At 41.2% G+C, this 26290-nt stretch overlaps 1 protein-coding gene and 1 long non-coding RNA gene across 2 annotated transcripts; one reads left to right on the top strand and one right to left on the bottom strand.

Annotated features, from left to right (window-relative positions):
• Positions 1-5330: 5330 nt before the first annotated feature.
• LOC145419910 (uncharacterized) lies at positions 5331-6307 on the bottom strand. The gene is made up of 2 exons (XR_013901168.1): positions 6140-6307; positions 5331-5678 (listed from the first exon to the last, which is right to left on the bottom strand). It is a non-coding gene; the product is annotated as an uncharacterized LOC145419910 (long non-coding RNA).
• Positions 6308-8207: 1900 nt separating this feature from the next.
• On the top strand, positions 8208-22855 carry LOC113036945 (uncharacterized). Its single transcript, XM_026193570.2, has 5 exons — positions 8208-9256; positions 14296-14317; positions 14418-14501; positions 14644-14892; positions 17274-22855. The coding sequence occupies exons 1-5, from the start codon at positions 8882-8884 to the stop codon at positions 17810-17812; spliced, it is 1269 nt and encodes a 422-aa protein (XP_026049355.1). The 5' UTR covers positions 8208-8881; the 3' UTR covers positions 17813-22855.
• Positions 22856-26290: the final 3435 nt, after the last annotated feature.

Below are 26290 nucleotides of genomic sequence, written 5' to 3'. Positions count from 1 at the left end.
CCGTCCACAGGCAGTCCAAAGACCAGGTCAATCGGGAGGCGAGGTTGTCGACCAAACATGAGCTCATAGGGTGAGTAGCCAGTAACATCACTCCGGGTGCAGTTGTATGCGTGGACCAAGGGCTTAACAAAATCTTTCCAGTGAGTTTTCTCTTCTGTGGTGAGTGTTCCGAGCATATTCAGGAGTGTTCTGTTAAAGCGCTCGACTGGATTTCCTTGTGGATGGTATGGTGTAGTTCTTATTTTGTGAATTCCAGCCATTTTGCAGAGTTCTTTTATTGTGCGTAACTCAAAGTCTGGTCCTTGATCACTATGGAGCTTTTCTGGGATACCATAATGAACCAGAAAACTGTCCCAGAGACATTTGGCGACAGTCTTTGCTTTTTGGTTTGGAGTGGGGACAGCGACAGCGTACTTGGTAAAGTGATCTGTTATTACCAGGATGTCTTTGGTTCTGCTCCTGTCGGGTTCCAGTGATAAAAAGTCCATGCAAACCAGTTCCAGAGGTCGATAACTTCGAATGTTCACCAGGGGTGCCGCTGTTTCAGGTAAGGCTTTTCGTTTGGTGCATCTCTCACATGTCTTCACTTTATTCCACACATCATTGGCCATTTTTGGCCAGTAGAATCTTGTCATGCAGTTCTGACAGTACTTCAGCCCGAAATTTCTGAGGTAACTAACTGGTGATAGAGCTGGTCCCCAACTTGCCTCCTCCTCACGAGAATGGCGTTTTGGAGCTCCAGGCGATGTTGGTCTCGGAGTAGAAGGGGCAGTTCTGGGAGTTCATCCCGCAAGACGGGAGGTGGGCTTTCCCCAGTCTCTAGCAGCAATATGACATGCCTCAGGGTCTGGTCTTCCCTCTGTCTCTCAGCGATTTCAGCATTCGTTAGCTGAGGAACAACAGGAGGTGCAAACTGAGTGTCGTTGACGAAGCTGTCAGGCAAACTGTCGGCATGGGCAGTTAGTGACTGGATGAGTGCGGTGGTGGACATCTTTTCAGCCATACTATAAACGAGCTGCCGGTCACAAAGGGCCTTGACTGTGTGTTGATCAATGGAAATTGAGGAAGACTGATCCAGATGATGTTGGGCAAATCGGAGAATTCTCTCCCTCTCCTTTTGGGACATCTGGTCATTGGAGAGTTCTCCATGTGGCCTGCGAGAGAGAGCATCAGCATCTGGATTTTGCCTACCAGATCTGTACATGATTTTGAATGAAAATGTGGAAAGAGCAGAGAGCCAACGGTAACTGGTGGCATCTAATTTAGCAGAGGTAAATAGATAGGTGAGTGGGTTGCTGTCAGTAATGACAGTGAAGTTGGTGCCGTAGAGGTAGTCATGAAACTTCTCCGTCACAGCCCACTTGAGAGCCAGAAATTCCAGTTTGTGAGCTGGATATTTTGACTCACTCCTCGACAGACCACGACTCGCATAAGCAATCACCTGGTTTTGTCCTTGTTGCTCCTGGTACAGAATAGTTCCTAGCCCGGTAGAACTAGCATCTGTATGGAGAAGGTAAGGCTTCTGGGGATCAGCGAAAGCAAGTACTGGTGCCGTCGTGAGTTTTCTGATAATTGTGTCAAAGGCTTGTTGACATGCAGGAGTCCAGCGACTGGCAAGTGGTTCCTTAGGATCCAAATATTGCTCTCGCTTGAAGGTGGCTCTGAGTTTCCGCTGTGATGGAGGATATCCAGCAGTAAGGTCATGCAAAGGTTTAACGATGTTGGAGTAGCCTTGGATGAACCTACGGTAATATCCTGCGAAACCCAGGAAAGAGCGAAGTTCTTTAAGATTCTTTGGAACCGGCCAGGACTTAAGTGTCTCGATTTTATCTGGATCTGTCTGCACACCATCCTTTGACACAACATGCCCCAGGTATTTAACGGATTTCTGGAAAAACATGCACTTTTCAACTGAGAGCTTGAGTCCAAATTCCTTCAAACGGTGAAGGACTTTCAGTAGTCTCCTCTCATGCTCTTCAAGCGTTGGTGCAAAAATAATCAAGTCGTCAATGAAGACCAAGACTTCTTTCAAGTTCATTTCTCCCATGCACTTTTCCATTAGTCGCTGGAAGGTACTGGGTGCGTTCGTGACTCCCTGGGGCATTCTGTTGAACTCATAGAATCCAAGTGGACATACAAATGCTGTTTTGCTCTTGTCTTCCTCCTCCATTTCAATCTGATAATAACCAGATTTAAGGTCAAGGACTGAAAACCATTCTGATCCAGAGAGAGTTGTAAAAGTATCCTCCAACTTTGGCAATGCATATGCATCTTTGATGGTCTGCAGATTTAGTTTCCGGTAATCAATGCAGAGCCGCACACTTCTTCTTCTTTCGCACCACGACAATGGGTGATGCAAAAGGTGACTCTGACTCTCTGATGACCCCAGAGTCAACCAGCTCCTTCAGGTGTTGGCGCACAGCATCCAAATCTTGAGGATGGATTGGTCTTGGGCGCTGTTTGAAGGGAGTAGGGTCAGAGAGCTTGATCTGATGTTTCACTTTGTCGGTTTTCCCGAAGTCAAGGTCGTGTTTTGCAAAGACATCATGGAGGGCGTTTAACTTCTCAGTAATACGACTCTTCCATTCCGGTGTTAAGGGGGAGTTACCAAAGTTGAAGTTGAACCCAGAAGTCACAGGGTTGGGAGGCATACTGTCATGACTCCTTTCCTGACACTGAATAGACTGAATGGCACTGATCTCCGCAATGATGGCTTTGGCTGGGAGGGTTACGTCATGATCAGACTGGTTGCAGATTACCACAGGTAAGTGGTATGGCTGGTGAGAAGGGAAATCCATGACACAAGACGGGACCATTAAGCCACCTGGCAGAGGCGACGAAGTTGGATGTTCCACCAACACAGCCTTCTCGGCCTGGAGGCAGCGTCCGCAAATTAAGCCCTCCAAGGCAACAGTTTTTCCAGCTGGGATGGTCTGTGGTCTGTCAGTATGCAGCTTGATGATTCCATGATGGTTACTGTTGGCCAGTCTGTATCGTTGCTCAAGGATTTTCAGCACCATTCTGTATCCATGTGGGGCTGGAATGGAGGGTTGTTGGTCTGAGAATGCTCTCTCATATGCCAAGTCCAGAGTGTTTGTACCAATCAGTATTGACGGCTGTTGAGCTGATTGGACATCAGGAACTACCAGGGCAAGTGTGTCAACAGCTGTGGTGGAACCCAAGAAGTCGGGAGGGAAAGAGACATTCAGCTCCACATAACCAAGGTATGGAACAGCTTGGCCATTTGCTCCTATCTCCAGTAGATTTTTCAGAGGTTGAATCTCATGGTCAGAAAGATAATCATGGTGGAAGGAGTGAGAGATGGTGGTTACCTGAGACCCAGTGTCTAACAGGCAGTTGAATATGGTTCCTCCAATCGTGACCTGTGCTGTGCTTCTGGTTCCAATGAGTCCTTTAGGCAATGTGATGGAACGTCCATCCTGCTTGTAACTGGGACATGGGTCGATTGCAGCCTCCGTCTGTCCCTCCACAGAGACTGCCTCTAGTTTGACGATTTGTTATTGCTGTCCCAAGCCTGCTGTCTTTTTTCAAGTTGTTTCTTCTTTTTCAGAACCAATGTCGGGTTCGGAGGGTTGGCGCATCCTGCTGACATGTGCCCATCCTCTCCACATTTAAAGCAGTAGCCTGCTCTAGGCCGGGAACTGGTTGCACTGCTGCTGGATCTTGGTTGTGCTGATCTGAGTTGAGGTGGTGCTGGCTTGGAGAATTGAGATTTCTGTGAGAGAAGAGCAGCCATTTGACTCTGCAGTTTCTGTATCTGTTGCTTCAGCTCATTAATAGCCTTGGTGTCTGAATGGCTACAAGCACATGTGCTCTGGGAATGAACAGCGGCACGAGGCTTGGATGCAGTTAGGTGCTTCTTCATGAGATTCTCCTTGGCCAGCTGTCTACCCTCCTCAGTTCGAAGCAGTAGGAGGAGCTCTGCAAAATATGGGGGATCGCTCCTCAAGTTCTCCAACTGTAGTTTGTTTAGGATATCGCTATCCCAGCATCCTCGACAAAACTGCTTGAGTAAATGTTTGTTGAAGTCTGAAGACAAGATACCACCTCTTTTCATCACAGTGTTTAATGTGAGTTGTAAACGTTGCAAAAAAGCAGAGGGTTTCTCACCCGGATCCTGTAACGTATTCAGGAATTGAGCAAACAACTCTTCACCATCTTGTACTAAAGCAAAAGCAGAATCCAACACTTTTAAATAGATGGATGGAATTGTGTTTGAGCCCAGCCCTTTCACAACATCTGCTGCCGGAGGTAGCAAACTTTCAAGGATGCGACGAGTGATCTGTAGAGGTGCCAAATTTGGATCTGCTAACAGCAGTTCAATGTGAGATCTCCAGGTCTCATAATCTGTTTCGTTAGCTGGTTTGGGGATCTTCCCAGAGAAAGGACGAAGTCTGAATGCAGATACGGTGTCTGTTTTTACAACATGCTCCACCACTACCTTTTGTATTTCCGGGGGGTTCATTTCAGTCTGTGACAGTGAAAATCTTTGTGGATGTGGCAGTGACCCCTGTTGGTCAGGTGAGGGATTGCTGGTAGCCGTCTCAGGGATTGCGGAGTGTCCAGACAACGACCCCTGCTGGCCAGGCAGAGATGATGCAGGCTCCACAATTTGGACTGAGGCTCCCTCTAAGTCACTGTCTTGTTCGATTCCTTCCAGATGCTCACTAATTTGTCCCATCATTTCCCGCAGAATATCTGGGAATTCCCTGCCGCTGCGGCATGCAAGTTGCTTGAGCTCGCCGAGGTAATCTGCAGGGGTCCTGACTCCTCCTGTGGCTGTGCATTCTGCGGCAAGCGATCTTACGCAAAAAGTCAAAGCCGAGTGATTCTTTGACTGATGAGTATATGGGAAAAAACGTATTAAGAGCAGTTATCGCAGAACTATCACAATATTCAACGATCAGGTTTTTGTAAAAAACACTATTTGCGTCATCCACGAAAATAACCGTTTTTATACGACCGTATTGTTTCAAATAATCAAGAATTTCCTCATCTTTCTCAGTGTTTGTGGCACCAGAAACAATGACAGAAAGTGCAACATTGACCCCACTTTCCTGAATAAACTTCATTTTTTCTTGTTTTTTCCTTATCAAAACCACAGAAATTACCGAATATCAAATTACATCAAACACCACAAAAAAAACCCCTCATTCACCCATCAGGCTCCTGGCTGGCTCGCCACGTGTAACGCTAAGTTTTTTAAGGACTAGTTTATGGCAATGGATGAATTTACTGACTGACGCGCAGAAGAAATAGTTCTTTATGGAGCCTAGATGGTGTGAATGATGAGACCAAAAACTGCAATGTCTTGTACCAAAAATATATTGAATAAATAGGGGAAAGGGGAAAGGGGAAATGGAACAAAATAATTAACACAACACACAACGTAAATGTCCACAATTAAATAATAAATCAGTGCTGTGATTTTTCTGTGCAAGAGTCCTTTTGCTAAGAGTCCTTTTTTTGGTCCTTTTCTTTTTAAAGTTCACTTTTAAGGTATTCCTCCTTAGGGTCCAGCTTCATACAAGGGGGAAATATGTCCGTAATCCAAAGACGGCTAAGTGGGGGAAAAGAGGGGAAAACAAAGGATGGTCCTACCGGCTCGCCACTTCAATATGAAGAAGATCAAATTCAAAGGGGGAAAAAAACCTGACCTTTAGGTCAGAAAAATGTCCATTAGCACATCAAGTTCAATTCAGTTTAGCGGTAAACAAATATATTCTTCTGCAAGTTTAGGTAACAATGCAAATCATAAATCATCATCAATCAATCAATGTACAACAGTTAAATCATTAATCATCTTGGCTACGTAGCTTAATCTATACATTCCAGTAGCGTTCGCTACAAACAATACAAAAACAACAATAAAGAAAAACAACTGTCTAACAGACAGCATAGCCGAATTCAAGGCAACACATAACAATAATCATTCAATCGCACTTTGTTTCAAAGTAAGCCCATAAAAATGCTTAAGTAAACAAAAGTGTTCAAAAACAGCGGTTTTTGAACCGAAGTTCTGCTCGCGGTGGGAACGCCGCCGCACAAAGTCATTTTTTAATCGCGAAAACGATCGGCTGGTTACTGACAAAGGTTGTAAGATATTAAGGACACTTACCGCTGAGTTTAAAGTTTAAAGATGAATTGAGGAGAGAAAACGCTTTGTTTTCCAATACCGCTCTAAATGCCATAAGCTCACAGCCACAGCAGGAGTCGAACCCGGAAGTATCCCTCCACAGCCGGTTTTCAGAGTTGCCGCGACGTGAAAGGAGCCAATCAGAAGAGGGACCTCAAATCAGCTGACGTGGGTCATGTGACAGGCAGTAGTTGATATGGGTTACATAAGGCACTAGGCTAGAGAAGGCTTTTGTGACAACAACATTGTTTCAACTGCTGCTTTTGGCACATCCAGTAATGGTCAAGCCATGTTCATTGCTCATAGAGGAATCCAGTTTGTTTTGGATCACCATCATAGAAAGAAAAGATACCAAAATAAAAGTGATGAAACCATTGGAGGAGACCCTCTCCAGAACAGACATGCATGCTATATGGGTAAAGCAAGCAAGCTGAGGTTTCCCCATGAATGCACTTTACATTCAAGTGGCATTCTTTGAATGTTTCCTGCAAGGGTGTGGCACAGGAGACAGAAAATACAGCAAGCTACTTTCAGCAGCTCCCATATTCACATGAGGTCACCACAACAAGAAACTCCACTCCCCATCTTTGATTTGTTTTTTACACCATATGCCTTTCCTTACACAACCCCAAAGGGATTTGTGTCTCCTGCTGTGAATCTTTTGTTTATTAAATGATTGTGTAAACCATTACACCAGAAACACAGACAAGAAAATTCAGCAGTGGAAGCTACTCACTACTCGCCTTTCCCGAGTGATCTCTATATGGTGAGCAAAATGCAAAAATATTTTTTGCACACTACTCAGGTCATTTAATTGTCACTGCAGTCACACATGTAGAGTGTAATAGACAGCAAGAGATATTTTCATCATAAATGTATTTTCTCAAATAAACTAAATAAATGTAGTTAAATATTTTGTCAATGTTTTTGTATGGATGTGCCCTATTTTCATGAGGCATTGTTAGACAGTTCTTTTTAAAGGGAATATCTGGTTTGAACCTTCAGGTCCTCAGGTGTGCTACCTGTACTTTGGGAGCATTCTTTTCAGGTACTCCAGGCTCACTGTTTCACATAGCAGTTGAGAAAGTGAGTCATTAAGAAAGAAGGTGGAGCTTGTTGAAAGAAATATCAGCAAGGACAAGTACAATAGCTGAAAGTGTTATGGGATAACAACAAGTCTACACGTGAACTTCGGTACTATTTCGCAATATATTAGTATCAGCAGGTCCTGAGTTGGATTCTACCACCTGGCTGGGGCCTTTCTGTGTGGAGTTGGCATGTTCTCCCCAGGTTTCTGTGGGTTCTCTCTGGATACTCTGGCTTCCTCACACAGTCCAAAGACATGCACTTAGTTGGGTAAGGTTAACTGGTAATTCTAAATTGCCCATAGGCGTGAATGTGAGTGTGAATGGTTGTCTGTTGTCTGTCTCTACCCTGCCTCTCACCCCATGGTAGCTGGGATACCATGGACAGATGGTGTAGTATTTTCAAAATGTATGAATTTGGCTCACTGGAGCAATCGAATAACTCCTCTTGAGCGCCAATTACCTCAGTGGGTGAGCGAGGGAACATGTGCCACTTGCCTGATGCGTAACAGCCTGGGATCGGGTCTGACCTACGGCCCTTTCCCTTCTCTCTGTCCCCACCTTCCTGTATATCTTGACTGCTCCGCAAAGACAGAAAATACCCATATGTCACTAGCCCCCCAAACCCTTCTCTGAATATGAAAAAAATTTGCTTAGTCCAACCCACTTCTGAATCCTAACTCTCCCATGCTACAGTAACAAATTCATACATTTGTGTGAGCCCTTTGAGATTACAGGCTTTGACAAACTTCTCTGGTATTATGTTAAGCAATACTGCAACTATGTGATCGTGGTTCACAGGAATTCCCATGAGGAATACCGGGGACCTTGCCAAAACAGATAATCACACTGATCACAGAAGTCTGTTCATGCTTGTCTAAGATGTTTTTATCACACACATTGTCATCGTTAATTATTGTTTTAACGTACAAAACACTGATCTTTTAGTGCAAAATAATATCCCAGATCCTGACTTGATTATATCACTGTTGTTTTTGCAAGCTTTTGTGCACGTGTGTGTGTGTGTGTGTGTGTGTGTGTGTGTGTGTGTGTGTGTGTGTGTGTGTGTGTGTGCCTGCATGCACAAGTGGGTTTTTGTGGTGCATTATCTTGCAGCTGTGAGTCTCTGCAGGAAGAGCCATAACCATGGCAACGCCAGGCAATAAGTACTTTTCAAAAGGCTGGCCTCCTCTCTCCTGCTCCCCACTAATCATATTCTCCTACTCCCTCTCTCTCTCTTTGTCTGTCTCTCTCTTTCCATATTTTATCTGCTTGGTCATTCCACCGGTTTCACCCCTTCATAACCAGCTGGGAGGCATACTGGACACCACAACAAGAATACATCTATTCAGCTGGGCTCCTCCTATTCTGCAGTTTCACTTTGTGAAAGGCCACAGGAGGATACCACTTCCCATTCGAACATCTCTGCGGTTTGCTAAAAGGACATCTTTATAAACAGACGTTGCACGCGTGGTCCCTTTTGTTTGGAAGAACGGATTTCGAATGCTGCTTCTACTGACTGATGCCTTGTGAAGACCATGGCTGTGTACATGCAGTCAGACAGCTGTGGATCTCAAACAAAAAATTGATGTAGTGTATCTACAATGACATTGCATTTAGACAGAACACCTAAATAGCAATGAAACACGGTTCTTCTGAAATAACGAGCAAGGAGTTGACTGTGGGAAGATGCAGAAGGGGAGAGGATGAGGGCAAAGACACAGATTGTTTGCAGCAGTTCCCCCACTGTCCAGCTTGTAAACAAGACTATGACATCACTCTGATCCTGCCATGCTCTCACACCATGTGTGGTCAGTGTGTAGCAGCTGGAGAGGGAGCGAGGCTACGCCGTCAACCCATGTGCTCTGTGCGGTGCCCCTGTTGTCGGCATCCTGTGGAGCTGCCGTGCTTGACCTGGTCATCTGCCATATCTTGCCTCCCAAAACATCCCAGCATGAGATCTAATCATGTCAACAGAGAGGCCTCACCTGAGGATCACCCGCCACATGTGCAGGTCAGATGTCCTTTAGGGAAATTCTGGCATTTCCACTTAAACACAATGTGGTCTAGGTAGGCTAGGTAGGTACTCTGCCTTTTGGGGTCTGGGATAGTAGCCATAAACCTGATAGCACATTTAAAAAAAAAATAGATTGTCTAACCCACTTCCGAATCCTAACTCTCCAATGCTACATTCACAAGAGGGAGTTATTACTGTTGGTAAGATAATACTACACTGACAATAACCATTTATAACCCAGATCATGACTTGATTATATCACTGTTGTTTTTGTAAGCTTTTGTGCAGTTATACTTACAGATCATACCTAATATCTTTAAAACTTATTAGCTATTATACCTTTCCACATTTCACACATGTATTGCAATAATATTGTTGGGATTTTGTTGACCACCATTATTATGAATTGTAATGTGACAGCGCTAATAAAAAACAAACAGATAAAGCCAGAAGAGTCTGTCAGTTGGTGCTGAGACTCCCTTAACCCCCGAAACACACAATGACCAGTCTCACAGCATCACTGCTTTTGAATCACCAGTCAAGCAAAACCAATTATCCAATTCAAATCTATCCAACTGTATTGATAGCAATGCTGAATTGGTATAAGATTCATACTAGAGGGATAGGATCAATACTTTGTTTTGATTTTCAAAGTTCTTTCTTTATTTTTTTTTTTATGAAAAAATACACCTCAAACATGCCCTATCAAAATGTCTGATCTTTTTTTGTGTTACCTGTCACGACTATTTTATTTATACCATATAGAGCATTTAAACAGCAAGCTGACCCTAAGTGCTTTAGAGACAGACATATTTACATTTCAGGTCTCTAGAAAACCCAGTTTAAAAATACATGAAAAGCTGCAAGGTGTCATTATTGTGGAAAGTAAAACTCATAATTTTGCAGTGTTAAATAAAATGTGTTCAGAATTTGCAAATTGACTAAGAGTTATCTCATGATTTATGACATGCTGCCTTTATAGGTTAAATGTATCAGTATCTGTATCAGTATTGGTATCAGCACCACTGGCCCTGAATTTACTTGGTATCAGATCAGTACCAAAATCTGCAGTATCACACAGCACTAGATGTCTGTGCAATCACCAGTTCTCTGCACGAGAGGACCGATGCTTGCACATTTTGTTTTGTCACCCTCTTTCCTGTTCTGGTGTGTTTATTTGTCCTGCGGTCATGTGACTCAGCGGCTCTGAGTAGCAACATGTAGGCTGCAGTAAGAAAGCGCAGCAGATGGAAGGAAATTTTCTCCTGGTCCCTCAACCATTATTAACTTATATAAAGATATGAAGGAGCACACAAAAAAGAAACGAACAGGAGGAAAGATATCCCTCAGGCAGCTCTAGAACCCCAGCACAGAGACTGACTCTGTACTCACGTATTATTGGTCATCATAGTTGTTATTTTAACAGACTGATTACCTTTATATTGTATCATTTGTAGATTAAATTAATAAATACATATAATAATGAATTAATTATTGTATTAGAACAGAAACATATTCTGTCCTATTTATTTATTTCTATTTTATCATTATGTATTTGAAGTGTTTCAAAGACAGACAAATTTACATTTCAGGTCTTCAAAAAACTGATAAAAAGCTGAAAGTTGGAATTTGTTGCATTAACAAAGTATGGTACAAAGTACATTCACCGGTATTTAATGGTCCCTAGAGTGTGTTTATAATTGGCAAACTAATGATGATTCATCAGTCATTCATAAATCTTGACACACTACTCTTCCTTACATAAGTCCTTACATAAGTTTAAATTATCAGTATCACCAATACTGAATTTGTATTTACTTGGCACTGGATCGATACCAAAACCTGCACAACACTAGTAGCCAAAAACCCGTAATCGAACAAGTGTCTCTTGATAGATAGATTTAGATTAATTAAATTAAAAGATTATTAATACTTCCAAGGTACACTAAAAGCCAAAACAGCATTGCTTGGCTCAGCACAGAAACACTTGAAACCTATGGAAACAAGTCTGAGTGTTTCAAGAGAAAACAAAATACACTTGCCAGCATGCCTAGAATTCAGGTTACCGCTTATTTAATGTGTACCTAAAGTTAACATCTATACTGTTTGCCTTCTTATGGCACATCAAGGCCAGCAAGTAAGTAATGAATATCAATAAACATCTACAGGAATAAAGTTAACTGTATGACGAGTTTTGAGTTAGGTACTTTACTATTGTATGTACTTTTTTTGGTAACTAAGCTAGCTTAGTCTGGCTACTCCACATATCACTGCTTTAGTTTTCAAAATCAAAAGATACCTTGTAGCTTTTTTTCCTGTTGAGATAATTACCCATTCAGGGATGGGCTTTATGTGAAAACTGTGAGCCTAGCCAGGCTCCCATAAGCACAACAGCAAGTGCATGTGTTAGCATGCAGTGCTGAGTGTCACACTGGCACTACTGTCAAAACATATTCTGTTTAAAGTATTCAAGCTAATGTTACTCAGGCTCTAGTTATAAAAAAAATATCTGTTGACATAAATTAACAAATAAATTAACAAATACAAACGGCAAAAGCTTTTCTGGACCTAAGATTTGGTAACTTTGCTCACGTCACTGTTATTAGTTGTCGTTGTATTTGTGACATATTGCAAGCTTTACATAGCTATGACAAGATCAGACGCCAGTTGTGTAGATCAGATTTGGCCTACTAAAATTACAGGGTTTTTTCTTTTAAATAAATGTTTTTACAGTAGAATTTATGTATTTATTTATTATTTAGTTAGTGTCTTTAACAGAGCTGTAGCCTATTACTTGATAAAGCTGTTCCATGTTCTCTCTTCATGCACACTTCTTCAAATCTATTATTTCACTAGCTGGGCCCATGTCCTCATTTTAACTTTGACAGTGTTTTACTAGGTAAAAGTCAATGCTTTGACATGAATTGAGCTGCGGTTTGGGGAAGGCCTCGAAGGGGACTGCCAATGGCTCCCGGGCCTGGCAGATCCCCGTGTACTAAATAGAATTGAAGAAGTTGAAGAATGGAGAAGAAGGAGGGAGGGAGGGAGGGTGGGGCACGTAAACAAGAATGATCAGCTTGCAGAACTGGGGGAACCCAGATGACAGCCGGAAGGAGCATGTTTGGAGGCGTGGTCCTGCTCCTGAAATTCCGATACATAATCTCCAATTCTAAGTGCCGCCTGCTGTTTCAACCCTTTTTGTGTATCATATTTGTGGGAAGTGATAAGCACATTTTTAAATCTTTTTTTGTATTTTGTTGTTTTGTTTATTGCTTTGTTACATTACACTGGACCTTTTATGGGGCATTGGATATTTTGTTTCATAGACAATATACACTACCCCAAATAAAATACTCAATGTCCCATAAAAGGTCCAGTGTCAGGAAAACTACGAGCAAGTCAACGTTGAAAATGTAACAGGAACTTTCCTCAATGTGTAAAGGTGTCACCGTGGGTTCTTATGGGTTAATTTTGTACAGTCAAATAAATCCCCTTTGGTAACCTTTTTGAAATGTAATTTAACTACTAGTGCCTCTGATGAAGGCAAATATAAAAACAGCAAGACTGATTTTATAAAACCCCTTTCAATCCCCTTATCCATTCATTCAACAAGATTGGCACTATAGACTAAAGTGTCTGACTGATGTAGAGTAAAAACAAAAACAAACAGGTACAACCAAAAAGATGAATGAGCTGGATCAACAGACTGGGAACTAGAACTACTACAGTCATGTGAAAAAGCTTTAATACCAATGGCTTGAAGTCAAGAGTCAGGAGAAGCGACTACCCACCTGTCATCTGTCACCTAAGATGCACAGAATGGGTGAGGTTGGAGAAGGAGGGAGAACATCTTTGAAAAAAGGTGGAGTCATCAACATTTTATATATATGTACTAGCAATAAACAGATCTATATTTTGAATACAGACCAGTCAGGTTTTAACTGGTGAGGTTTAATGGTTTAATGCCACAATTACTAACTTAATTGTGATTTAGGAAAATTTTATACCCCTACAGTGTCATTCCTGTACAAGAGTAAACATAAAATGCAGTTTATAAATGATGATTTTGTATTTACTTATCAGTGAAAAATGCTTATATATTATATATCATATTATATATTTACTCAGGTTACCTTTGTCCAATATTTTTTGATGATCTGAGACATTCAAGTGTGACATATATGCAAAAAAAAAGCCCAAATCAATAAGGGGGCAGATAGGGTTTTTTTAAGGCACTATGATTAAAAAGGCAATGAAAATGGACAAATGTTCAGACAAGGGGAAGTTTCAGCAATAATATGTTGCTGTTCAGTTTGAATTTCTTCAATTCAGTTCAATTCAATTTTATATAGCACCAAATCACAACAACAGTTGCCTCAAGGCACTTTATATTGTAAGGTAGACCCTACAATAATAGATACAGAGGAAAAACGCAACAATCAAATGACCCCCTATGAGCAAGCACTTTGGTGACAGTGGGAAGGAAAAACTCCCTTTTAACAGGAAGAAACCTCCGGCAGAACCAGGCTCAGGGAGGGGCGGCCATCTGCTGCGACCGGTTGGGGTGAGAGAAGGAAGACAGGATAGAACACATGCTGTGGAAGAGAGACAGAGATTAATAACAAGTACAAAAATTCTTGTAATGAAAAGGTTTTAATTCTAAGACCAGTGTCCATATTGAAATTTTATCCAAGACGTCCTTTTCATTAATAAAACATTGTGAGGTTTTTAAAAACTTGGGTCATTATGGTCATTATTAATAGGATCATTATGTTATTACTTAACAATCCAATCCAACAACCTCTGCTGCAAATAAAATGTGTTTGGTTTTTCTGGCATATTTATTTGATAAATAATACATGCTTCATCCTGAATCTCAGATGGGTACTGTGATTAAATAAGAGAGATGTCAGAGAGTCATGGAAAGTTTGATTGTGCAAATAAATAAATAAATGGATTATTATGCTGTATGACTAATGTCTCTGGCATTTTTCTTCTGTATTTCATTATTTCTCACCACACATCGCCACATTTAGGAGGACAGCAGTAAAGTAACAGGTCAGACCAGTTTATACTGTAAGTATAGCAACCTCACTTTCAAGCAACAACCCAAAAGATTCTCATAAGGTAACCTAGACATTTCCCTCTTTTGGCCCAGATTCCAGTGTTGCCAGTTCCACGATAACACCAGTGGATGGTGCTGTAGATCTCCGGGAGGAGGAAATGGAGGCTTCTGTCTTTGGTAGGTAATCATATATATATATATATATATATATATATATATATATATATATATATATATATATATATATATATATATATATATATATATATATATATATATATATATATATATATCCTATTTTTACTCTGGCCTAATTTAGGACTGCATTTTGCTCTGGATCATCTTGATGCTTCAACTGCCCCACCATCTCTCCGTCTTTCTGACTCCTCTTTAACTGTCACCTACCACGAAGAGAATCCCCCTGTACCAGCTCCAGAAGGCAAAATTGGAAGACCTGTGATGACCTCAGACCCAGGGACTCTCCATCATATTCGTGCTGATGTAGTAATTGCACGGGGGCAGTACTACTGGGAGGTGGAAGTGTGTAATAGCTCCATCTACAAGATTGGTAAAAACAACAACTTAATTATTCATGGCACACATAGGAAGACACACACAGTGTCTAAATCAGTAGCATTACAGCTTCCCTCCTCTTTTCTTCTGTGCTGTACAAGCAGGTTGATAACAATGGAGAACTGAGAAGACAGCCAAACGTTAAATCTGCATTATTTTAAATGGCCAACAGAGGACAAGTCTTCCATTTAGAACAAGAAGTGTCTTTAGACACAAGTTTATATTAAAACAGCCCTTATTGTCTTTTCACTTTGACCTCAGTAAACTCTAGTGTAATGAGTTTATTTGTCAGTCACTAAATTCAAATCTTATACAATACAACATGAAGCTTATTTGGTCAATAATGGTCTCCCCAGTTAAAAAGGGGCAAGAAAACAGGATATGTTTTACTGTATGACTGGCAAGAATGTATGGTGTCCATCATTCTTCGGTCAGATGAAAAGGGAAAGACCATGTCTGAATTGAGGAGGGGGCCTAAGGGTACATCTTTCGCCATCTTAAAATGCTGTGATTGCAGCCATCAGTGGTCTTTGATCAATGATCAATGGTCTTTGATCAGTAGTTGTTAATAAATGGTCATGAGAATGTACATATTAATGATCAAGGAACTGACTTCACAGCCTATTGTTCATTCAGTGATGCTAGTTTCAGTCATTGTGCAATATACTCTTTATAAGGTTGGGGAAACCTGCAGTCAGCTGAGGCAGAAGAAGTCACCTGGATGAGTGATGAAACATTTCTCTCACTGAAAACGCTACGTCCAGATGAACAGAATCAACCTTTTGGGACTTACTTACCTGGATGATTGAGCATGCATCAAGACATTTGGATTTGTGTTTGTGGATATATGTGTGTGTGACAGATCAGATGCTTTCTAGTGGTTAAAATCACATTCAACGGCAGTGATGTGAGTAACTGAGGTTTCCTTGTTGGTGTTTTTCTGAATAAACATCATTGGATCTTTTTATATTCAACCGATCCAAGATTAAGGCAGGGCTGGAGCTTATCCCTGCTATTATAGGGCAAGAGGCAGGGTACACACTGGACATGCTCTCAATCTGTCACAGGGCTAACACAGAGAGACAGACAACCATTCACACCTCCAGCTCATTTAGAATCACCAGTTAGTCTAACATGCACATCTTTGGACTGTTGGAGGAAGCTCGAGTATCCAGAAATAACCTATCCAGGCACAGTGAGGACATACAAGTTCCACACTGGGAGGTCCCAGGTGGCCAGCGGATTTCAACCAGGACCTTCTTGCTGTGACACAATGGTGGTAACCACCACACCACCATGTTGCCCAACAAAAAAACACACAAAAAATTAAAGTTTTCCACTTAAGATATAAACTCGTAGAGGACATGCATGTAACAAAGTTAAAATGTTGTTTTTCATAGTCACCCAACTTTATACTTCACAGTATCAGAACAGTACCCAGCTGTAGATGACACTCAGTAAAGACATTTATTCACTCTGTTTGCCAATACAACACAAAAATGAAATGAAATGAAATCAGTCAAATTAAAACAAAACAAAGATTTAACATAAAAAGAAACTTGGTTTCTTACTTATTTTATTCAGAACACCATTGCAGACCACAACATTAAACAAAAACTCAACACTTCTTTTGGATTTAAATATTCTTTTTAGTTATTCCCACTCTTTTGAGCAATATCGTTGAGAGTGTTGTAACTCATAACTATGAATCACAGCATTTCTTGTTCCTGTCCAGGCTGCGGTGATGGTCCCGGAGGGTATCGTTTATGCAGGAGGGGTATATCTGTGGTGTTTCAAGGAAAGATGTCTTTTGTCTTCTCCTTGTTTATCCATGATACCACCAAGTTGGTGGCTCACCTCCTCAGCATCCAGACTACATCACAGACAAATAAGAGCAACAATTTCCACTAAGCAAAAATAACAAACACACAATGAAATGCCTACAGTTTATAGTAGCATTTGATTTATTCCTTAAGCTATTTACTTCAACCCTAAATTATTGTACAGTTGTCAGCTTATTTTAGTTACATTATATTAACTTAGCCACACAGATGGGAATAACATTAATTAAGCTGACTCGTTATAAAAGTATTGAGCAATGTGAACTAATGATCTGATAGTGTCTATAAACACTACAAATGTCAACCTCATGGTGGTGCAAGAGGAAAAGTAAGAAAGCCACCAAAGTCAAACAGATGCATCGTCTTAGGAGAATAAATAAATAAAATATTGTAAAAATCAATTGAATGGCTATTGGGATATTTGAGCGTTGGCCAAAGTGTTATCCCCAGAGCCAGGAATTGTTAAAGACTATTTTAATGCATAACCAAATCCATAAAAGTGCAGAGAAAACTGAAACTTTTCTGTCTCCCTCAGGTGTGATCTCAGTGGATGGTTCTAATGGCTGGTGGCTTGAGAGGCACAGTTTGACTTTTTGGGCAGTGTATGATGGGAACTGTGAACAACTTTGTACCATCCCACCTCAGATCAAAACCATTGGGGTCTTCCTAAACATTGGAGGAGGGACCCTAAGCTTCCACAACCCTCTAACCCAGGAGCATCTCGCCACACTGCCAACACGTTTCAGCAATGCTGGAGTGGTCCCAGCCCTGGGCCTGGGCCAGGGCAGACTGAGACTGCGCTGTGGCCTACCCCCACCTGTTTACGTATTTCTTAGTAAGAGCTCAACCTACAGGGAGCCTCATGGAAACAGCAGAAGTGAGTGGCGCCAAGAGGTTCCCTTTCAGTCGGTTAGGAAAGTGATCCAGAAGTTTGAGAAGCTGGCACTTTCTGACTCAGACTCAGGTCTGGTGTCCAGTTTTGGATCATCATGCTCCACCTTGGCTTCCTTTCCAGATGTGGGGGTTCCTGGGACCTTTCAGTCAGGGAAAGCAGGACAGGAAACTGAACCCTAATAAGAAGAGCTTGTGAAACCTTCTCTTCAATGAAAGGATAAACAAAAACTCCCACAGATGACCTGTGTAGTTTTAACTTTAGCTGTCATTTGAAAGGCTAATTTTTAATCTTCACAGACTTTTGGAAGTGTCTCTCCACTCCCTGCGTGACCCCCGGACCTACAATTGACTTTCTCACCAGGAGACAACCTTTTTCTCAGCTAAACAACCCCCACAGATTTGGCTTGGGCCAGAAAGAGTCCTCTGTGATGTGAAGTGTGAGGAAAGGGTGGGTTTTTAGCAGCAGGACTCCTTGATTTGTCTCTGTGTGATGGTTGTCAGACAGTAGGGGTCCTGTGCTCATAGTGCGCACATTTGTTTGTGTGTGTGAGAGAGCAGAAGCACTAACTCTGAGCATTTGCTCAGTTAGTCTTGGATTTCAAGGTGTGTTTGTGTGTGTGTTTGCGTGCATAGGAAGAACCACTGTACAAGTAGCCGGGGGTGGAGATGATGATGCATGAGTACAGCGACACCAGCAGTGTTGACACAGAGCACCAAGGACAGGTGGTATACTACGCTTATCCTGCAGCCTGTCTTTGATAGGACAGTAAGCCTGCCCCTTTCTGACCCTTTGAAACCCATAGGGCCTCTAAAGACTTTAAAAGAGCAGAGAGGGAAAAGACAAAACAGCATGCATAAATTAAAGACAACAGGTGATGGACTGGACAAAAAGGAATGAGCTCAGAGAGTGATTCCCATCTGCTTTCACTTCCAAGACATCCTAATGGATCAAATGGCTCAGACCATATTTTTAAGGCAGCATACAGTATATTAATAGAATGGCATACTTTTTTACATTGCCAATTTGCTCATTGAACTTTAAGAAGAATCAAACAGGGAAATCAATTAAATTGAAACAATCTTTATTCAACACTATTTAATTACAGTGTCAAATCTTCATTAAAACCCGACAAGACTTTAAGACAAATGCATAAAGTCTTCTCACACAGAGCACACACTGAGGAATGTTTACTGCGTTGTTTTTTTTAAAATGAAAACCAAACTTTACTGGAATGTCTTTTGAACTAAAAGCCTAGCTATAAAATACTTTATATTAATTACACAATTACTGCAGTCACAGGTCTAATGACTACTTTATGTGCTGTGCCGGCTCAGCATTCACAATAAAGTGGTTTATATTTGTGTTGTGCACTCACTGAAATCAAAGTTATTTTGTTTGCAAATATCTGGATGTGCATGTTAAGCTGTCTGAGATATTATAAGACAGATGTGGCACACACATAAATTTGGAAGACAAATCTATTGAAGAAATGGCACAGATGGCATCTGTCTCGCCTCTCCGCTGATACATGTGCACAGTAAAGATTCAATTCAGTTTAGTTTGATTTACACAGCGCCAAATCACAACAGCTGTCACCTCAAGGCGCTTCATATTGTAAGGTAAAGATCCCACAATAATACAGAGAAAACATCAGCAGTCAAGGATTTTTTAGTACATCCTGGGGATAAGGAATTATAAGAATACAGCTTAGAAGCAATAAATGCATGGGCTAGTTTTTTTTGGCATAATTCTGAGACAGGATATGTTTAATTTTAGAGATATTGTGCAAATGGCAGAAAACAGTCCTACAGATTTGTTTAATATGAGCATTGAAGTACGTATGCTGGTCAAAAATGACTCCAAGATTCCTCATAGCGTGATTGGGTCCCAAGGTAATGCCATCAAGATTCACAATTGTTTTACTGTAAGGCATGGGACAAACACTGTTTAAACCTTATTTTGAGGAAACTTTGCACACTTTTCCAAACGTTGATTCTGTTCATCTGGAACAGAATCAACTTTTGGAGATTTACTTACCTGGATGATTGAGCATTCATCAAGACGTTTGCACACTTTTGAAGCATTTTTATTGTATTTCTTTCTTGATTTTACCAGTTTTTATCTCCTACTCGCCCTAGCTTCTTTCAGTGACCACTTGTATTACTGCAACAACAGCAAGAACAAATAAAGAAACCAGCATTTGACCTCATACACCATAATTTTCAGATATGTCTGAAAACTGTTGACAGGGACTGAAATTGAACACATAATCTGGTTATTAAAATTTCACTGAGGTTTCATATCTCTAGCAAATCCCTAAAGAAGTGTGTTGTCTTGATAGGAGCATATTTGGACACTTGATCAGCATTTCTAGACATCTGATTGGACAAAGGCTTCTTACTGGATATATGACCAACTTGGTGGCTCATTTTAGTTTTTCCACCCTATTTGCAGACAAATCCTTCTCCAGAATGGAAAAATATATTCAAAAATAAAAATCATTCATTAGAATCTATCCTTAGTATCTTTAGCTGGTTTAGAAGTTATCTGGGAGACCTCAACACGTTGGACAATCCTGATTTGTGCCCAGTGACCTAGACCCAGTTTCGTTGCTGAGCGCTTTGGGTTTTCTCCTGAAATCTTCACATATCCTTTTATATATTCATGAAACATCCACCTTAGTGTGATTCCCACTTCTGGACATACTGCAGCATACTCCCACCACCGTGCTTCACTGTGGGGCACACTGTTCTTTCGGTTGTATGTCTCTCATCTTTTTAAGCAGTGTTTCTGTGGCCAAAGATCTCTAGTTTCATTTAATCTTTTCTGTAGAAATAGAATTTTCTTTTTTGGTCTTAATCCTCACAATCCATTCCTTTGCAGGGTTCCAGTAATTGTTTTCTTTAAATCTACAATTCTTGACTTGGTCAAGTCATTGTGTCCTGACAATTGTTCTGGGTCTTTAGACAAATCTCACACTTTTTTTTCATACTCTTTGAAATCTTTCACTTCCTACCTCTGCCAGGCCTGTATCCTGCTAAAAAGTATACTAACAGAAAGTATCTGACTTGACACAAGAATAAAGCAAAAATATTAGTAACAATCTGTGAATCTGCATCCAATAAGACCCAAGCCTGTGCTGCAGAAAAGCATCATAAGAACAGTTTAAAAACAGTTTAAAATACTTAAGAAAGAGGGAAGGCAGAAGAAGACACCAAACGATGATACTAGCTGGCCATGTTACACACGTCAGTGTGAAACCATTCTGAGCCATAAGTGTGTTCATTCTTTGAACAGAAACAGCTATTTGCTCATTTCTTTGTTATTGGTGTTTAAATTCATTTTAATCTGCAGATTTAAAAAAAACAACAAAAAACTTTAAAGTTGTGTTTTTTGGACATTTCATGCCTTGTTAGGTCTCTGGCTCCACTTGGTTTCACTAATAGCCTCACCACACTAATAACATACTATATTTTGCATACTATACAATGAAAGTGGTACTGTTTTTGCCATTTTATTTGTCAAATCTGTAATATTTTTTTTTTATGTTTTTATTCCTTTCTTTGCACCTCCCTTTTTTCAATTTTTTTCTTTTTTGTTTATTTTCTTTGTTCCAAACACTTCTGGACTTGTAAGTTTGGGAAAGATTCATTTTGTGATTCTCTGGCAAAGAAAATAATGAAAGCATAAACTTTCCTTCATTTTCTCCTCAATCTTCAGGGCTCCAAGCCCCGCTGGAAGAACCACTGGTGCCGAGGACTATTTATTCTTGGCTCGGCTGATATTCACATTCATTCTTGACCACTTAACTTGTGATTAGGCAATAAAGCCTTTTGCGCAACTCCCTCCTGTACCATCCTCTCCTCCCTGCCTGTCTTCAGCGATTGTTTGCCTTTTCTTTCCTATTCCATTGTCTTCCAATGTTCAGTCAGACCACCCAAACAGTAAATCTCATTGAAAAAGAAAAATCCTTGCAATTAAAACAAACATCAACCAGCAGAAGTTCTTCAGGGGCACTTTTGAAGAGGTGGAGGAGTAGCAGTGGAACTCAGACCAACTTTACATTGAGCATCATTCATTTCATGCAAGCACGAAATCAGTTAAGCAGCGGGCCAGACTCGGTAATTACTGATGAGTCAGGAGAAGCTTGTTAGACTGTCGCCTCTCGGACCACTCATCAGGATGACTGCGTGTTGATGTTTAACGGTGGAGGTATTTGCCGCGCGAGTAAAAAATGCATGTGCCGTGACCGCTTTTGGCACAGCTCGCTCTCTCCTTCTCTCTCCCCTCTGCACATCTATCGACTTTTACAAATAAAGTGTGTGGAAGCAATTTGAGCCTTGTAAACAGAAATGAGACCGGAGTGATGCAGATTTCAAAGGGCCGACAGGAGAGAGCGGGGAGGGCGGGAAGGGAGTCTGCCAGGAAGGATGGATAACGTGTCGTGCCATGTGTGCACATTTGGCAACGTCTGTCGTATTCTGGCTCTCTGAACATGAACTGCACAGCAAGATGCTGGACTTTCTTTTCCCCCCTTTTGCTCAAGTACTGCAAGTGCTTGAGATAATTATAATTGAGCATTTCAGTTGCATGTTTTTAGTTGATTTTTTTATTCACCTTTTAAATCAAACACGTCTTCTCTATTCTATGATCTCATTATGTTTTATACTTCTTTATATTTTCTTTTGGTTCTTTGTGTTTGTTCACTTTTTGTCTTTTGCATCCTGTGAAGTAGCTACTTTGAATGGTCTTCTTGTTCAAAGAGGCCCCCCAAAAGTGCACCTAGCTGCCAATATCTTTATTCTTGACCTGATCTTTCAGAGTCTGTGGATCTATCTATACACCTTTACTCTGCAGAGTGATATTTTGAAAAACATAACAGACTAATGCATTTAACACAGGAAAAGAACCTAAGAAGAAACATACTAACTGTTGAAATAGCCAGACTTTAAAGTACCGCACTACATATAATTATTAAATCTTTCTTTAACAATACTGTGCCATCTACCCCCAACCAGCAGATGGACTCCACTCCCTCAGCCTGATTCTGTTGGCGTTTTCTTCTTGTTTTTCCTTTCCACTGTTGTCAACTGCTTGCTCATGGGTGGGTCATCTGATTGTTGCTCTTTATCATTTTAGGGTTTTGCCTTACAGAATAAAGGACCCTGAGGTGACAGCTGTTGTGATTTGGCGCTCTGGAAATAAAATTGAATTGAACTGAATTCTGCTGAGTTTAGCTTGCCAGCTTTGTCAGGTCTCTACAATACTGGGTTGAAATAGTAGCAGATTTTAAGCAAATTAAGTCTCTTGAATAGTCACACAATCTGAGATTTTGTGCTGACTGACAAACACAACCATACCATGTCTTGAATATCGGAGTAATTAAATTCAGACCTATACTTCTAATTGAGTCTTTGCAGGTCATGTTTAAGTTACTTCTATGTATGTATAAAGCTCAGTGCTATTGCAGACAGACAACCTAAACGCTAACCTAAACACTGTGTAAATTTGCTTATTGCATAAATACTTAGAGTATAATTTGTTTTCAAAATCTTCTAAAATATTTCTCCTTGATTTCACTCTGGAATTAACAAAGCATTCTTCTTCGGAATTAGCCCCGAGTAACCACTGCTTATAAAAACATGCTTACAATAAAAAGGAATCGTTATTGTTTCCTTTAAGTCTTAGCTCATCGTTCTACCTACATTTTAGTACAATTATTCACTGATAAGTATTTTGATCACTGAAAACCACATCCTAATCACCGCCGTGCACAGGTCAGTGTCGGGAAGTTTGCTGGCTGGAAATAAGAAGAGCTTTTTATAATTTCAGCATAACTTTGTAGACTCTCCACTAGTAATCATCTGTTACTCCCCACACGCACAAACTTCTCCTGGTGATAAACTAAACGCTGTAACTACACAGGTCTTTTCCCGGAGGTGTCAAAACAAACCGAGCAGCCTCCCCACACACACACTCACCTCCGCTGCATTTGGACATAGCCTATGCTCGCTAATTGCCTGCAGTAATTATGGTCACGCCTCCTCCCCGATCCACAATAGGAGACGGTGAGAAGACAGGAGCAGCGCTCCTTTCTCCTCAATTTCGACTGTGTCTGCAAATTGATTCAGTTTGTATGAATAAACACCAACTCTGCAAGACGTCTTCTTCCATTTGCACATTCACATACTGACTGAGCAAAGGCCCATTTGACTCCCCACTCGCCCGCCCCCTCTCTCCCCTTTTCCGCTACCGGCATCAGTACACAATTAGCTCTACAGCCTCTTATTATTATCAGCATCAGCATAACACTGGCAGGGGCGAAAACATGGTGTGCGTCTTAATTTACCATATTCAGAGCACATTTTTAAAAACACGATAGATAGATAGATAGATAGATAGATAGATAGATAGATAGATAGATAGATAGATAGATAGATAGATAGATAGATAGATAGATAGATAGATAGATAGATAGATTTAAAAAAAATATTTTTATTGATGACGTTGATGGCGGTTTCCAGCACCTCGAAGTAAGCTACCTCTTCTTCAGATGTCCGCCCTTGATAGAAACCTAAAACGACGCTGGATTCCAAAAGGGAAACGCGTAATTACAACAGGGGCCGTGTATCTAAACATGAGTCAGAAATAATTGGGGTCTTGAGATGCATGGCGGCAAAAAAGGGAAGGTCACGCAGAGTGTTCGACTCTAAACAGAATAATTCCGAAACCGACGCTTCTCAATGTGAGCGCGTGGAGGCACATCGAGTCTGGGAACAGGTGGTGACTGAAAGGGAGGTGCATGAGCGGGGCATCCAGGGCTGACTGATATTCACACCTTCGGTCACTCCGAGCAGCAAACAGGATGCCCCCCCCCCCCCCCCCCCCCCCCCCCTTGAGTGAGCGCTCTGAGTCTGGATGTGGAGGTGGGGGTAGGATGAAGCTGTGGTCGTCTGGCGTGAAAAAAAGAGCAAATACACAGCGATTTGCTCTCCGTTACAGAGGAAAGTATCCATGAGCGTATTCATGGGTAAACCTTTATTATGCGTGACTGACAGCCGATACCCACCCTTGACCACCCCCTCCCTCGCAAACCCAGGCGCGCGCAGCAGGATCGCTGAGAACTTTTAATAATGTCCTTGTAATGGTGTCACGTAAAAAACATCCACGGCCGTTCCGTGCCAGCAGTGTTTCATATCACTCACATATCACGCACTCTTCTGAGAAAGCTCCCCGTACAGCGGAGCGGGAATCTTAATAAAGAGAGAGAGAGAGAGAGAGAGAGAGAGAGAGAGAGAGAGAGAGAGAGAGAGAGAGAGAGAGAGAGCACCATGTCTGCTTTTAATTATATCAGAACCGCACAGAGCTGCCAGCATCCATATCCACGGTTAATCGATTTTTATTGGGCTGTAACCTTTCGTGGCAAATTAGAGATGATTTAAGACTTTTGAGCCTCTCCTTTCCAGTCCGCTCATCTCCAGCCTTAAAGATTAATGAGGGACAGTGATCAATCCAAGACCATTGTTTTTATCCAGGAAACAATCTGTAATTAATACCGAATAATGACCATTACACGACCCTATAAATTCTGCGGTGGAGGGGAATCCAAGGATCTGAGGCCAAGATACACTCGTTAAAAAAAGATTTACAATGCGATCGAATCTTTGCGAGTTATCAGCAACAGGTCATAAATACGTCATTATAAACATGCTCAGGTTTATTTTTTCTAAATGTGTCTCTTGATAAAACATACACGAATTATGACTTTATTGATCATTTGCTTTTATTTCTGAACCTAAAAGTCCGATTTTAGTTAGGAAATATGACGATTTTCCCCTGATAAAAATAAAATAAAATACTGCAGGTGAGGACTGATTTAACTCACCGAAGGATTAAACTATTCGATCAGCGTTCCCCCTGCCAGCCTTACAAACCATCAAAATAAAAGTTCCGCTCAGAGCAGAGCGGACACCTTGAAACTTAAATGTGTATTTGTGATCTTTTGGTTGATGGTCGAAAAGAATGACGGTGAGACCCCAGAGAAATGTCGTGTTTTAAGTACTATGAAACAGATGTGCCAGACTGATTTTAAGCGCAGGACACCTCCAATACACAAAAACCCGCTGTCAGTATGGGGGGCTGTACACTGCGGGGTTTTTTATATAGACGATTTGCCATCCCGTCTGCTTAATTAATCACTTTGCAGCGCAGAAGAAAAGAGTCGCTTATCACCCTATCATGAAGAGCAAATAGCCCATCATTGAGTCCCATTGCTGAGGTGAAAGAGGGTTGGGCAGTTGCGATGGGGGGAGCCGCGTAAATCCTCACACTCGGGTGGAAGTGGCTCCTAAAGGCCATGTAATGTGACACATGTATAAAAAAATAACACCTTGCCTGCGCCTTTGGCACGGAATGAATGAAACTGGCGCTTTTTTTAATGTAACGGTTTAATAGAGCTATCAATATTAATGCATTTTCTAGCCTATGTGTGGACAAAGTAATCCACGGAGGAGTTTGAAATGGTGCGTAGAGGCGAAAACACATCTACCAGCGAAGCCATACAGATTTAGCACATTTTGCGCAACGATTTAATATGGAGGTAATATTAATGGCCCTTGCAGTCGATTTCTGGTATAGGAGGGGGTACATAATATACA

This window comes from Astatotilapia calliptera, chromosome 14 (genome assembly GCF_964374335.1).
Source record: "Astatotilapia calliptera chromosome 14, fAstCal68.1, whole genome shotgun sequence".
Classification (NCBI taxonomy): Eukaryota; Metazoa; Chordata; class Actinopteri; order Cichliformes; family Cichlidae; genus Astatotilapia; species Astatotilapia calliptera.
Note: the sequence above shows the minus strand (reverse complement) of the source record. Positions and strands in the feature narration are given on the sequence as shown.